Consider the following 15,595-nt stretch of genomic DNA (forward strand, 5'->3'; position numbering starts at 1 on the left):
CAAGTCACTGTTTGGCAAGTCACAAGTAAGTCCCAAGTCTTAGCAGTCAAGTCCAAGTCAAGTCCCAAGTAAATACAGAGAAGGGCAAGTCGAGTCCAAGTCCAAGTCACATCAAAGCCAAGTCGAGTCCAAGTCCAAGTCCCAATCTTTTTCAAGTCCTGAACAAGTCATCAGGTACTCTTCACTTAATAATGCCATTATTAGACTATCGATCATAATTTTAGCACTTCCATCTAATCCACAGTATTTTTTGTTTATAAATACAGATTAAAATATGTTCAATGTTTCTGTCTTGTAATCTTTTACGACATATGCATGCGCATACCTGTGTAATCTGTAAACGGATAGCTACATAACACTCAGCACAGCTGCAAATATATATATTGTTTTTCCAAATTGCGGAGCCCACTGTAAGGATGAGTAATAATTTGACTGATGGCAGTTCACTGCGCTAGGCCACAGATTTGCCTGCAAACAATGTATTAGGCTGTCTGGCAGTGGCGACTCATAAGGGAAGCCAAGGTCAACACTTTTATATTATTTAAAAGATAATAATGACAGTAATTTTGTTTTAAAGTATTCATTTCTTAAGAAATACTACACATTTGATGCTGGTTATCTCATTTGTAAATGGTGCACTGTCACTTTAAGCCCATTGTGTCACACGTTCTCATAATGATCCTTTTTTTACCAGCTCCGTTCAAATATAGCCTATGGCTAGTCCACAAACTCAAACATTGTTTGTGCCACATGTATAGCACAATATTAACAACGATAAGCATGATATTAAGTTGGCACAAACAGCTTTCATTCCCTTGGAAAGAGAAGCATGTATGACATGATGCTTGCTTGACATTTTCTGTTTGCAATTAAAAGTGAATTATGAGCCTGGTAGCCAGTAGCCACCTAGCTACAGTAGCTGAGTGAAATGTATTTCAATCGGCATATCATGTGCTTCATGTAAATAAATTATTGAATACTTCAAGACTATTAAGACCAGTTCCATTGCACAAGGCAAAGACAACTCTTCATAATATTCTTGTCCACTTTCCAAATCACAGTGAGTGCAGCTATGTCATAGTGACCTGGATCTCATAGTTTATAACAGTACAGTAGGCTAGTGAGAACGTTCCTTCACGATTTCCTTTTATATGTTTCTTATATTTAAAAGAAGATATCAATCATCAACAATGACAAGCCAGCTGGAACCTACTCATTTTCTCTCCCTCTCGTGCGTGCTTGGATGCGTTCTCAATTAAATGCAGTAGGCTAGCATAAGTTCAAGTTGGATCTTAATGGAGAGGACTCGAAAAGTATCAACTTTATGTAACATGCTGTTGGTGCTTTTTGACATTAAACGTTCTCTAACAAGAGTGCAAATCAGTTTGCAGTAAAGCTACTAGTGATTGGCTAAATGTTGGTCCTTCCTCTGTCTCTTGGTGCCCTACACACAGTGCGTAACGCGTGTGGGGGTAGCGGCAGTACTGTACTGTGCTCTGGCCGCTTGTCTCCGCTATTTTTTTTTATTATTTTTTTTAGTCGCGGGAAAGCGTCTGTGGGGTGACTGGTCCACGATCAGGAAATTTAGTTTTTGATTCGAGACATGTCAAGTCATCACAAGTCAAAGAGGCAAAGTCCGAGTCAAGTCTCAAGTGAATAGTATTCAAGTCCAAGTCGAGTCGCAAGTCATGCCGAATTTTATCAAGTCAAGTCTGAAGTCATTAAAATCATGACTCGAGTCTGACTCGAGTCCAAGTCATGTGACTCGAGTCCACATGTCTGGGAACAACGTCTCTGGCATGACTAGAATTTATGGTATCTTTAATTTGGACAAACCTGTAACCTTATACGGACCGTAAAAGTATGCATTTTCTGGTCTCTACAGTCCATCTGTCTTGCAAATAAAGTTAATGTTTGCTCACACCACGTTTTGCTCGAAAGGTGCACAGATCCGCCCACTTCATTTCAAATTCAAACAGCCATGTTATTGGTCAACTGGACTGCCTATACATTTAACTGTGTTGCCTATAAATTTAACAAAATGCCACATTCATCATAGTACAACTCTAAGTATTAGCAATTTAATACACTTAAACTAAATAAACTTCTTTACCATTTAAAATACACTAACAACAAAGTACACTTTTAAAAGTACATTACAAAAACACTTTGAATATTGCACAATAAGTATATTTAATTTTAGTACACTGAAGTTGAACTTAATAACATCTACTTTGAAGTATACTTTCTAAAAGTACACATTAAACATACTTTACATAAAGTACAAAAAGTGTAAGCATACTTGCTTTATACTTCATATACTTTAATTATATTTCTAACACACTAAAGTATACTACTTTTTTACCTGGGACAGCACCCCTAGAGGCCAAATGAGACCACTTTTCTTTGCATGTCCTCAAAATCAGCTACTAAGTCCCTGTATCAAGTTTGGATATCATACAGTACATCAAAGCGTTGCTGAGATACGAGCTTACTTTCTATATTGCAGCGCCCCCTATAAAGGCCACATGATGCCAATTTCGTAGTGCGTCCTCACAATAAGATACCAAGTTCCTGTACCAAGATTGGACTTCAAACATTAAAGCATAGCCGAGATGTTAGCCCACTTCCTGTTAGGCGGCATCATAGCCATGTGTGATTGGCTGTCACGGGCAAACAAACTTGAAATTGAAAAATCTGGCAAGTATCGTTTGTGCGGCTCGGTCAGAAGATCATCTCCGCCAAGTTTCGTGAAAATCGGATGACATTTATGACCGCTGAAACTTTTCGTAGAGTTTGGACTAAATCCAATATGGCGGAGGTCCAATATGGCGGAAAGTGACGTAATAGGAGTCATTGAACTCAGGTCGGTCCAGGGATTCCAACAGTGCCTTGTGATTTGTGAAAATTGGATGCACCGTTCAATGGTCACATGCATGAATGCAATCCAGGTTCGACCCGTTGGTGGCGCTAGAGTGTTGGGCATAGAGTACTGTAAATTGGTGAGAGTGATGGGACGGTCCTGTAGCCTAGAAATCTAGACGCGCCCCTAGCGGCAGCAAATTACATTTGCTGCCAGGGCTAGTCTAGCAACTCTCCGTTGGCTTGTGAGCTCCAGAAATCGAAACTTAAAAGGAGAATTCCGGTGTGATATTGACCTAAAGTATATTGAAACATGATACCGAGTGTGAACATATGTCTCATAGCCCATCTCGTCTTGTCCCCTGCACTCCAAAATCTGGCGCTAGTTAGCCGATGCTACCAATAGCTTTTTCAATAGTGGTGCTTCGGCATCGGGCTAGCCATGCAAATAAATCACTGTTTTACACCCATTTACGAGGCTCAATGTATCTCCACACTTCATCTTCCGAGGGCCCTGACATTTAAAACGAGACATTGAGAACTTTGAAAAAGCACTGGTAGTTTACTTACAAGACGATTTATACAGACAGTATCTTCACGAAGTTTAGCGTTTGCAGCCATCTTGAATTTAGTCACGATAAGTCGAGCGACGAGTAAGAATGAACAGGTATGATAAGGGATCAGATTCCAAAAATAATTCAGTGGAAATGCATGGATTCCAGTTGCTGCTACTGGAAGAAACTGGAATCCATGCATTTCCACTGAATTATTTTTGGAATATACACATTTGCTTTCCTGAACAACGTACCATAATCTCATGGACATTTTATGGTTGTTAGGATTTTTTTATTTTTTTTTAAGAGTGGGTTTGCTGTATGCATTGTTGTTGAGTGTGTTTAACTGTTAGCTGTGCACTCAATTGCCTCTCAGGGATAATAAAGAGAAATAATAAATTATTTTTATTTTTTTGTCTGGGCTATGAGACATACGTTCACAATCGGTATCATGTTTCAATACACTTTAGGTCAATATCACACCGGAATTCTCCTTTAATCAGGCATTGAAATCGTGTATAGAGTCGTTTGGTGGGCTTAACATAATGATTGATGGCAGAGTTGCAACGGTTTGGCTTGAATTCCCTGCTACTTGAAAACAAATATCCTATTGCGTCCTATTGCGTGCAGAGGGAATTTGAAATACAACTGATTATCCCGCCCCTCGGACTGAGCACTGCGAACGGTGAGTGGCTAACCGCCAGGCTAACGGTCCGGAGTCAGTGCGCCGAATTTCATAACTTTAGACCCAACAGTTCAATATCGGCCAAATTTTGACCCGTTGGTGGCGCTAGACGGCTAGGTTTAGAGATGCATAAATTAGCGTGAGTGGTCAGTGGAGTGTCCAGAAACTTTCTGCCAAATTTCAGCACTTTTTAGCCAGGCGTTCTATGGGCTGCAATAGACTCCAATGGCAGAGGAATAATAATAGGAAAAGCTAGTAACTCAATGGAGTCCTGCAGCTTCGCTGCTAGGCCCCCAATAAGTGATCCATGGTCATCAGCAAAGTTTGAAATATAAGTCTTATAGTTGGGGAGAATGTATTTTGTGGTGGTTCCTACGTGGAGATCATACTGAGAGAGCCACTGAAGAACATGAACAATGTGTTCTTGGCTCCTTGTATTAGGACATAAATTACAGGGTTTATTTTTTGTCAAAAAGGATTAGAGGTGTTTTCATTAGGCTATAAGAACATTGTCCAGATTCGTTTTCTACATACAGCATTTCAAACATATCATACTAATGAACACGTTTTTAATCAGTGGGACTTTGTGGATATTTCAGAAAGTATGGTAAGTATGGTAGTGTAAGTATGGTAACACTTTATGTTACCATACCACAATAAATAGCAAAGTAGCCATTACCAAATAATTTGTCAATGACTAATGTAGCTTATTAATAAATAGTCTTGTTATTTAAAAATGTTATACAGATATGTCTATCTGTAGGCTACTTATTTTAGCTGGATTATTGTAGCAGTGACTAGGCGCTTTGTTCACATGTTTATTAATCTATATGTTTTATTTTAGTGTTCTTATACAATTATGGTGTCAGATATTGTTGCCCTATAAATTAATTATATGTAAATAGTTACATTTTTAAATAATGAAAAAAAGACTAGTAATACCAACAAGCTACATAAGCATCATTTACATTTTAAGTATTTTTAATTGATGTTTAGAAACTAAGATAAACATATTCTTCACAATAAATAGCATGCAGCATCCCACCTATGATTGAGATGTGGTCAAAAGTTTAGATTTGCCTTTATCATCACTGTTGCCCAAAGCATTGTATTGTATCTCATTGTTCTATTGTTGATCAAAAGCACATTTAAGCTTCTCGTGGACACTGCTTGCTAAATAGACGATTTTAAATGGCTTAGATTTGTTTTGGCACAGGTGGACTGTCTCACTGAGCACTCATTCTGAAATGACTCATTTGAATAATACTGACTGGTACAGTATATGCCATAAAAACAAAGTAATGAATGTCTTTTGTTTTTATCAAATGTAGCAGAAGATGGCTTGGTGCATTATATTTGTTAAATCTTTTCCTTGTAAATATACAAACACACACATTGCAGTGAGGCTCTATGTACTTTCTTGCACCAGTGCCTCTTAAAGATAAATGCATGCAAGCAGGATACTGACATGTATCCATGTGAATTGGTTATTTCAGTAAATTTCTTCTGTATTTGTGAGAATGACGTAGGTTAAATAACAATAATGCCTTTAATTGACCATCTGGTCTGAGGGCTTGCTTAAGTCATATGCAATATCCCATTACATATATGCCAGAATATGTAGGTTTACAGTAATGCATTATTTTTGTTTGATGCATGCAGTAATGCATTATTAGTGATTGATTGTTCTAGAGTGAAATGATTCAGCAGTGTTAATTTAACTTAAACCATCCACGTATGTCATGCTGAATTCTCACACCCTTTCCCTGCTGAGTAAAGAAGAGTGAATTATTGCTGTTTAATGCATCATACCTGAGGGAAAAAGTCATGCAGTTTCCTGAAGGCATACAAAGATATTTATGAAAAATGGGAACCTTGTCCTTTAGGGGGTTCAAGGCTAACATGATGGTTAGATGATTGCATTTAGAATGGCAGTTGAGCCCTTGAGCATAAGATAGATGAAGAAGATAGAAAGATAGTTTTCATACATTTTGAGTGGCATATGCTACAGTATCATCTCCATGGTTTACGAATTATGCTAATTCACATGTAAGATTCAATCAAATACAGTTCACAACTACATTATCTTTGTGTTGTAAATATAAATACATTTATGCCTTGCACTAAATATGAAACTCAAATAAACCATGAAGGCAAGAGAGATGGTTTGTGTCTCTCCAGCTGCAAAACCTAACAAATGGACTAGACATGTGTAAGTGACAAAGCCACAAAACAAAATGTCAACACCTACTAAAAGGGCAGGGTGTGCATGCTATCCATCCATAAATTATGCTACCGAGCCAAACAAGGCTCTGTGACTTTTCTTAGTGGTAGCGGGACAGAAAAAGTCCAGACCTACTTGGATTTCTTATTTATTGAAAATCTTGTCGGACGTCTCAGAATTTGATTTGCGGAAATGTACTGCTATCTTCATATAGTCAACCCCACTCTGACTGGAGTTTGCTCAAAATTTGCTCAACAGGCCTGACCCTGCTTTTAAAACCCTTTTAACAAGAATTTTCAAAAGACACCCTTGTTGGAGTACTCAAAAAAAATAATTAAATAAAAAATAAACAGAGATAGCAAGAAAGAATAATGCACATGTTAAGTCGGGAGAAAGAGTGAGTCAGAAAGACAAAGTTAGAGAGGGAGAGAGTGAAAGAGAACCACAAGGGAGTTACACAATGATTATTTGGGGTACACTCTATAGACAAGTAAAATATTTAGAGAAACATGGCCGCCCTGCATGGATAAATCAGCAGGACGACCAGAGAAATTAGAAAAGCCACTAAAGAGATCTCGCACAATGGACTGGAAACATCATTTATTTATTCAGCAGGCCACAGTTATGTTCAGGCACAACAAAATATGAATGCACATGTGTGTGTATACACACACACACACTTGCATTATTAATAAAAGATTCAAAAAATTACAAAAACAAAACGGATTCATAATATGGTCACCCATATTTACATCATGTTCCTTTTTTTTAAAAGTTTGGGTTTAAACTAAGATATGATCTAAGACAATCAAGCTCATTCATCTTGTACTCTTGTGTGCCATTTTACCATCCAGTCCACTAGGTGAGGTGGACTAACAGGACAAAGCCATTAACAGTGTTGTAATGAGAAGCCTCCTCCGTGATGTTCACCATGGCAACTGACTTCTGATCACGGAGTGCAGGCTAGACAGGGACAGGGAGAGGGGTGTGGTGTAGTGTGTGTATGTGTGTGTGTGTGTGTGGGGGGGGGGTCTGCACATACTGCCTGGCAAACACTAATCATTACTTACACATGTCAGAACCAGGAAAGTCATCATAGATCAATAAAAACGCTGTGTAGCCGATTTCACTATATGGACACTTGGACAGTGGGAAAAATCAATTGTGCTACTTAAAAGGACAAAACTGTTCAAGTCTATAAATCCAAGAGATTCTTAGCCAAAGGAAAGAAGGGATATTGTTGTTTATACACATGCAAGGTTCAGGAAATAGCACCAGACCTGCAGAGCCTGACTGAAGTCTATGAAAGGGAGTATGTGCTAAAATATCTGTAACTCTAAATGTGGAACATCTGACCTGTGCTGTGTGCAGAGACGCAACATGGAGTGTGATAAGGCACAGAACACGTCTCTGTCATCTCAGAACAAAGAGGCTGAAAGAGTTTTATTATTAAAAGGAATTATTTAAAGGAATTATGAATAAAATAAAAATGTCAAAACAGTACAACCAAAACACTACGGTTGCAATGAATTCCATCAATAACACACGTTGTCATGCCCATAGACATCACTTATCAAAGACATTAGACGGGAATCACACTGGCAAGCGGCAGGTTTCCTGTTGTTCTCTATGGTTCGGCAGCGGAACGGTGGCAGCGCTGGCGTTGAACAAGCTGAGCATTAAAGTTGGTTCAACTTTCAAAGCGCAACGCAGGGGTATTCAATTGTCAGTTTAGGCAAACCGTTTGTGTTACCATAGGAACGAGATAGAACTTATTATGGTCTGCGGGTTGCATTACGCTTGCTGCTGCCGCTGGCCAGTGTGATCCCCACCTTAAAGTTGTAGTGCATGTCTAGTGTGTGCTTTGCTGGTATCTATACTGATGGAATCACAACACTGACAGATGCCCCATGTGGGGTTAAGATGCTGTGGTTTGTTCAGGTGTGAGTGTGCAAGCACAGGGCACAGGGCTTAAACCAGTAGCCCACTGACATCACATGTAGTTTTATTGCTTTGACACCCCCTGATAATGTGTGACCGGTCCCTCCCTGATATAAAACACTTTTGCATGTGGTGTCACATTGGGCAAATTCATTTTGATAATGTGAATGTTTGAAAATTGCCCCCATATGACATTGATATTTAAAAATGCTGCTTGCTTAGCTAGCTCAATACTGAATGGCTTTTCATTGGTTTTGTCCCTAATGAAATAATAATAAAGACATCTACCAATGGGGCTCAGGTGTAAAAGATCCCTTAATTATCCTTTAAGAGTCAGTCCCAACATGGTGGGGGTGGGCAATCTGTAGTGTATGTGTACTTGAATATTCTGCATCACAATTCACACATACATGTAAGGATTTCTATCTACATGTACAAATGGGATTTTTTTTAACAAATGTTTAGAACTCATGCTTAAACCTGAGGAATTTATTCTTAAGCAAAATACACCCAAAACACTTAAAAATGTTAGAAAAAATACAAAAATCTCCATTTGACACACTTCATTGCACAGCATACATTGGCAAGTTTACTGATAGGATAGTTGAGTTCAAAGGCAACTGCTCATTTGGTACTCCTTTCAAGTTAACATGCAACCACATATGAAAACAATGTATAAAATATATATATATCTTCCGATTAGACATGCTCCAGCATCCTTTGACATGCTAAAAAAGACTAAGGTTGTCCACCTGAGCTGCACATAGGCTTGTATGGCAAATGGTCATCGGGCTGAAGCCTCAGTCGATCTCCGGCATGCATTTGCACCATTTTGCCAGCTTGCCTTGCTGCTTTGGCCCTTTGGGGCCCCCGTCCAGCAGGTCCTGACCATAGTGACCATAGTCCGTGATGGCATCCTCCACACGTGTGATGTAGAGCCAGGTGAACAGGACACCTATGAACTGTGCAACAAAGTCAAAGGTTTAAGGGTGTTCATCAAATATCAACAACCTTTAGAATAGTTGAAAGGAAAGAACTTGAGACAGCCCCATTCTTTTAAAATTTGAATAGAAAAAAAAAAAACATGGATCCATAATACTGGTGTATCTGAATGGGGTTTAAGATTCTGGACACACATTTTGTGAGAGGTATGCATCATATGTGCCAATGTATGTATCATATGGGCATATGTGCCAATTTAACAATCTGGATACTACTGTGCTGAGCCTAAGGCGATCCTAATGCATGTAGTAGGCTTAATGAATGGGGGAAGGTCAGCTACACGTTTAAATCCCTCAAAACGTATAAATCTGCTCTTTAAGTCCTCACCGAGTGGGCACAAGACGTGTTAAGGACTGACTGATGCCTTCCAGAACCTCCATAGACAGAATGAGTAACCATGTATGGCAAAGAATTCCACAGCAGGCCACATACATACGTACACATAAGTTCTAAAGCCAGCATGCTATTTGGGGTCAGAAACAACTCAAACAGTAAGAAAAGAGAGACATTGTTTCTCTGGTTGCAGAGAGTTTTTTTTGTTTCTGCACCCAAACAAGCCCAGGAAACAAAAGCAAAATCAAAATCAACCAAAAAAATCAACCATAGAAACATACCACCAGTCAGGGAGAAATAACATGTCAAGTGAGGGTTCAGTCTTGGGGTTGTAACAAGCCACTGAACATGGATCAATTTAGAACTGAGAAAATGTAAACAACTGTTTTAAAGCACTGTAGGTACTGCTGCCTCCTCAATGTCTATGCAGTGCACTACACCACAAAAGGCTTCCCATTAAACAGGTTCATTAGTTAGTCAGCTAATGGTGGTGGAGTACATTTGTGTTTGCCAAAGGCTTTTACCTGGACTGACTTCTATCTGGACAGCCAGGAGTGAGCCACTGGCTGAACAGCAGGACAACATGCCAAGCACATGGGCTTTCACTGAGCATGAAGACTGTCTGTTTGTCTGTTAGTGGCATAATCACTATTTGCAAACAGTGGTCTTGACAATCAGCCTATTTAGGCTTAATGAAATATAAACTGAGATGGTTTATTTTATACACAGTTACTTAGAACAGCTTGTTGATTCAGATTATTTTGTGAAACATAACAATTACACTCAAAATACAACCAAACAGTCTGTCAGTTGTATCAACATTAACAATAACATTAACAATTAACATTTGTCTTGATGTATGACTTGTTCACATTGTGCTGTGGCGATGACATCATCGATACGCAAGCAGGATGTGCGGTTTCGCTGTCTAAACGAACTCAAACGGGCTACGGTTTCAGATTTCTCCACTCTGGGACCAGGTTTCAGAAAAGTGCGGTTTCGGGCAGTGAGTTTACAGGATTCGTTTGGACGCTCGGCCAAGACGAAGCAAAACCTCTGCGTTTAACCTAAAAAGCGTCTCCGTGTGGACAGGCCCTTAGGGGCCGCACTTTTCTGAGTTCGTCCCGTTTGAGTTCGTTTAGACAGCGAAACCGCACATCCTGCTTGCGTATCGATGATGTCATCGCCACACCTCAGCTGCCCTGGACTTGCACTTATAGTATTGCCTAACAGTACTAGTTTTCATACATGACATTACCTACGATTACACTCCGTTAAGATAAATATCACAACTGATGCTGCGCAGCGCCGATAGCTTATGACTTGGTGGACTGAACACTGTTTTTCCCGGTGTTTTTTTATGCATTCTAGCTACTGTCAGTGACGCGAGAGAACTTAAGTTATTAGGAAAGTGCGGTGTAAGTTTAGGCTACATTAATTTGTGCGTAGTGCCAGTGTCATTCATTTATTTTACATGTCTTACAACATGTATACATGCATTCACAGTCGAGTGAAATCAGATATAAGCATACAAAGACGCTTAGAGCTCACGTTAAGCCGATGGTAGCACACTGAATGCGAATGCACGATTTGATGCAGGCAAAAGTATTGACTGTTACTAACGAAGGTTTTATAGCAATATTATAAATGTGGCGACAGAATAGCCTAGAACTTGGGTAAGCCTTGCGTTTAGTAGCCTAATTGCGGTGATAGCCAAAACTATCACCGCAATGAATCACGGACTATCCTACAACCAAAGAAAGTAAAGGTGATTAGGCCTACCTGCGTTAGCCAAATAAAGGAAGGAACTGCACCCTTCACAAACCGTAAAATAAAGTTTATTAGTTTTACAGTTGACAGTTCACCATCAGTCCACACAAACAATTCTGGTTTCCTTGCACTAGCCATTTCGCCGTAGCCTATTCTGTCTGTTTTTAAAGCGCAAGTTTTGCAAGTTTTGGTGAATTTCTGTAAAGACACAGTGCCACCTATAGGCCTGGGGTATGAAGTAACGTGTTGGGTCGTGTTAAGATGGATCCGTTTGGATGCAAATATTCTTGATACGGTTCCAGGGAAGACGGAGGAAAAAAAGATCGGTTTGGTACGTGTGGACTAGGCCTTAGAATGCCACTGAAGTCTATTGTTGTCTCTGTTTCAGATCCAGTCATGGTCTAATTAACTGGTCAAACAAGAGCAAGGTCTCAAAGCACAATCTTTTGCTAAAATCATTTGATGTTGAAGTTTCTTTTCTTTAATGTAAGTTTGACAGCTTTGAAAAAGACTTTGATCCATCATAAGCCTAATGGTGGCCCCTTTTTAACAAAGTGAAGTAAAAAAAATGTCAAAAGCAAGGATAGATGTTACCTTCAGTTCCAAAACGGAACCCAAAAGTAGCAGTTCAGTGGCACTTAAAACTACATAAAAACACTGACTGGCTCTGTCCAAAATCAATAACAGGACTTGGTGGAAACAAATAGCATCACTTGTTCCTGGGCTTAAAAGGTTTTTCCCCATCCCATCCTATCCCCGAAATGCAGGTCCACGGCTGTAGTAAACCTACTGTCTGGCTCTGATAGACGAGAGGCATCACTGAACAGATGAATAGGTCTCAAAGTGCCTCTTTAAGTGATCATCTTTGTCAGTATGAGAGCAAAGCCAAAGTTGAGTAAAGTGTTACCTTATCACATTTCACACTTTTTAATTAGTCCTAATAGCTTATCAGTGTGACTTGGTTTGAAGAATACACAGAAGTAAATGGTGGTGTGGTGAAGCAGAGGAAGACTGAGTGGTGGGGCCGACTTGAGGAAGCTAAAACATGGGCGATAGCACTATGCTCCTTGGACTGTGTTTCAGGCTGAAACTTTCCTGGTATTTTTAAAGAGCAGTCAAACAGAAGACATTCAGTGATCTGATTTTGCTCCCTAAGTGATAATTACCCTATAGGCGTCATTTCCCCAATTAGCTGAGTATCAGTATTGAGCTAATGGATACACGCCGCACTGCAAGCTGTTTGGGTAAATTGCTTCTAAATATCTGCATTAATCCACTGAACTTCACAGAAGATCACTCCCCTCTCCCAGATGTTTTGAAATGCAATGTACCGTATGCAGAGCATGCAAGTAAATGGCACTTGTGGGCATTTCTTGGCCCCATTTCTGTCGTCCTTTTTCTCTGTATCGGATCGGGTCTTCAGACACAGCGACCCGTACGTGTGAACTGTAAAAAATGTCACAATCCAAATGCGGAGCCCCCTTCTGGTCTTACATTCCTCATTCCTCCCATTTCCCACTTGTTTCAATGTGGAGTTGTGTGCTCGTTAATGCAGCAACACTATCTCCCATTTCCCACTTGTTTCAATGTGGAGTTGTGTGCTCGTTAATGCAGCAACTCTATCTCCCATTTCCCACTTGTTTCAATGTGGAGTTGTGTGCTCGTTAATGCAGCAACGCTATCTCCCATTTCTCACTTGTTTCAATGTGGAGTTGTGTGCTCGTTAATGCAGCAACACTATCTCCCATTTCCCACTTGTTTCAATGTGGAGTTGTGTGCTCGTTAATGCAGCAACGCTATCTCCCATTTCTCACTTGTTTCAATGTGGAGTTGTGTGCTCGTTAATGCAGCAACACTATCTCCCATTTCCCACTTGTTTCAATGTGGAGTTGTGTGCTCGTTAATGCAGCAACGCTATCTCCCATTTCTCACTTGTTTCAATGTGGAGTTGTGTGCTCGTTAATGCAGCAACGCTATCTCCCATTTCTCACTTGTTTCAATGTGGAGTTGTGTGCTCGTTAATGCAACAACACTATCTCCCATTTCTCATTCATTTCAATGTGGAGTTGGGTGCTCGTTCCAAACACAGTGTCTGGTTGGCCATGACATCCTTTAAGGGCATTGACAGTGGTGGCAGTGCTGATATAATGAGAGTGAGCTCATTTGTGTGAGACTTGAGGGATAAACTTGGAGCTCAGAGGGCTGAGTGCCTGGCTGCCACTCCTCGTGGATTAGTGTTTTCTGTGGAACTCGAGCATGAACAGACTGCTCCGAGGTGGAGTTAATGAATCAGCCTTAACCCTGCTGATGGATGCGTCTAGGGAGATGTGAAATAAATACATATGCACTGAGGGAGGAAGTGAACTTCTGAGGGAGAAAAAAAACATGATGAACTATTTAAGTCACTGCCATTGCCCCTGTTGCACTCACAGACCACACACAAAGGAGGGAGTGTAGTAGTTGAATAGGCTACACACTGAATGTGAAAGGACTATATGTCAGGTGTGCATCTACATAATACCCGAGGCAACTAGCTCCCTCCTGAAATACTCGAGCTGTGCAGTTGGAAATGAGCAGGCTAATGAGGCTTCTATGTGGATTGTTCCCTTCCATTCCAAAGCAGCAATGGAAAGTTCAAAGAGAAGGGGAAGGTGCAATCAAAAAGCATCAATCTGATCTTTCATTATTACCTTTCATTATTAAAAGCAAATATATCGGCGCAATGTATGATTTCCAGCCGTCTTATTTGCTATTGTACTGTAGAACTATTTATTCAGACACCTCACAACCGCTTAATATTTGAACCTGAAGCATAGACGGTGGCGCAGTATCAACGTGCAATGAGTCTTCCAACAGAAATCAATGGGATTTTACAAAATGCCAAATAAAACACGACAGAAACTGTATTTCGCTACGCTACTTGTTTTGGAACATCAACGAACACCACTAACCACTCGGTGAGTTGCACAGTTTTGAAAACGAACGTTAAGGGTTGTTTTAGGACATGTTTGAGTAGCCTACAGTATGCCTGTTGGCAGCCACTCTGAGTAGTCAAAGGCGATTCAAAACGAGCCAGAAAGGTCGAGACAGGACCAATCGTCAAAATTTCGGTGTCCACCACTCTAGTTCATCCAAAACAAACCAGAAAAGGGACTCAAAGTGCTAAATACCGGAATTTTCCTCTAACTAAGTATAAGTATAACTATGTCACTCATCTGCATTTCAGTTGTGGATGATAAGGATAAACAGAGTTTTATCAAGCTCACAATAAACCTCATTTTGTAGCCTTGAAAGACATAATGAGTCAGTGAAATTACTTGGCTGAGCCTTTGCACTGGCCTTGTGGGTATTTGATGCAGAACGCACAAATCAAATCGACGACTGTCCACTTTAAGGCGGGAATGTGGAGTGCACCGACATCCATGGGGTTTGGGGCGGATTTACAGACTTTTTTGTGTGTGTGTGTGTGTGTGTGATATATGATGTGTGTGGGTGTGTGAGTGTGTAATATATGGTGTGTGTAGGTGTGGAGTGTGTGTATGTGGTGCATATGTGTGCATGCGTGTGTGCTTGTGTGGGTGTAGGTGTGAGTCTGTTGCGTGTGTATGGTGTGTCTGAGTGTGTGTATGTGGTGCATGTGTGTGTGTGTGTGTGGGTGTAGGTGTGAGTCTATTGCGTGTGTGTATATATGGTGTGTGTGAGTGAGTGTATGTGGTGCATGTGTGTGTGTATGTGGTGCATATGTATGCATGCGTGTCTGCGTGTGTGGGTGTAGGTGTGTGAGTGTTGCGTGTGTGTGTATATATGGTGTGTGTGAGTGTGTGTATGTGGTGCATGTGTGTGTGTGTGTGCATGTGTGTGTGTGTGTTTGTGTGCGCGCGTAGAACAAGACTAATGGTGAGAGTGGAACAGAATAGAATGTTCTCAGAAGATAAGAATAGGAGTGAAGCAGAGGGTTAGAAGGAAGCTGTAGGCAACGGAAAATTACAGTGTTATTCCCATCACGTATGATTGGTGGAGAACAAAAAGCCATGCTGATCATAATGATAGCTCTTAAATTATACAATGCAATGCTGTCAGATGGTTTTGGACCCTGAGAAACACAATCTTACTATGTGACACATCACAATGTAGAATAGATTAGCTTGTTCAATCGCTTTCCTTTAATCTACTCTTCACATATTTGACAAAATTGACAACATCAGATGATACATCGTTTGGCCT

The 15,595-nt window shown here is 40.3% G+C and overlaps 1 protein-coding gene across 1 annotated transcript in view; it reads right to left on the reverse strand.

Annotated features, from left to right (window-relative positions):
- Positions 1–6,910: 6,910 nt before the first annotated feature.
- tspan15 (tetraspanin 15) overlaps positions 6,911–15,595 on the reverse strand; it is a 42,360-nt gene continuing 33,675 nt past the window's right edge. Inside the window, exon 8 of the mRNA XM_042066765.1 lies at positions 6,911–9,228. Coding sequence (XP_041922699.1) covers positions 9,067–9,228 — 162 coding nt within the window. The 3' untranslated portion in view covers positions 6,911–9,066. The remainder of the gene's footprint in view (positions 9,229–15,595) is intronic.

This window comes from Alosa sapidissima, chromosome 16 (assembly GCF_018492685.1).
Source record: "Alosa sapidissima isolate fAloSap1 chromosome 16, fAloSap1.pri, whole genome shotgun sequence".
NCBI classification, from domain to species: Eukaryota; Metazoa; Chordata; class Actinopteri; order Clupeiformes; family Clupeidae; genus Alosa; species Alosa sapidissima.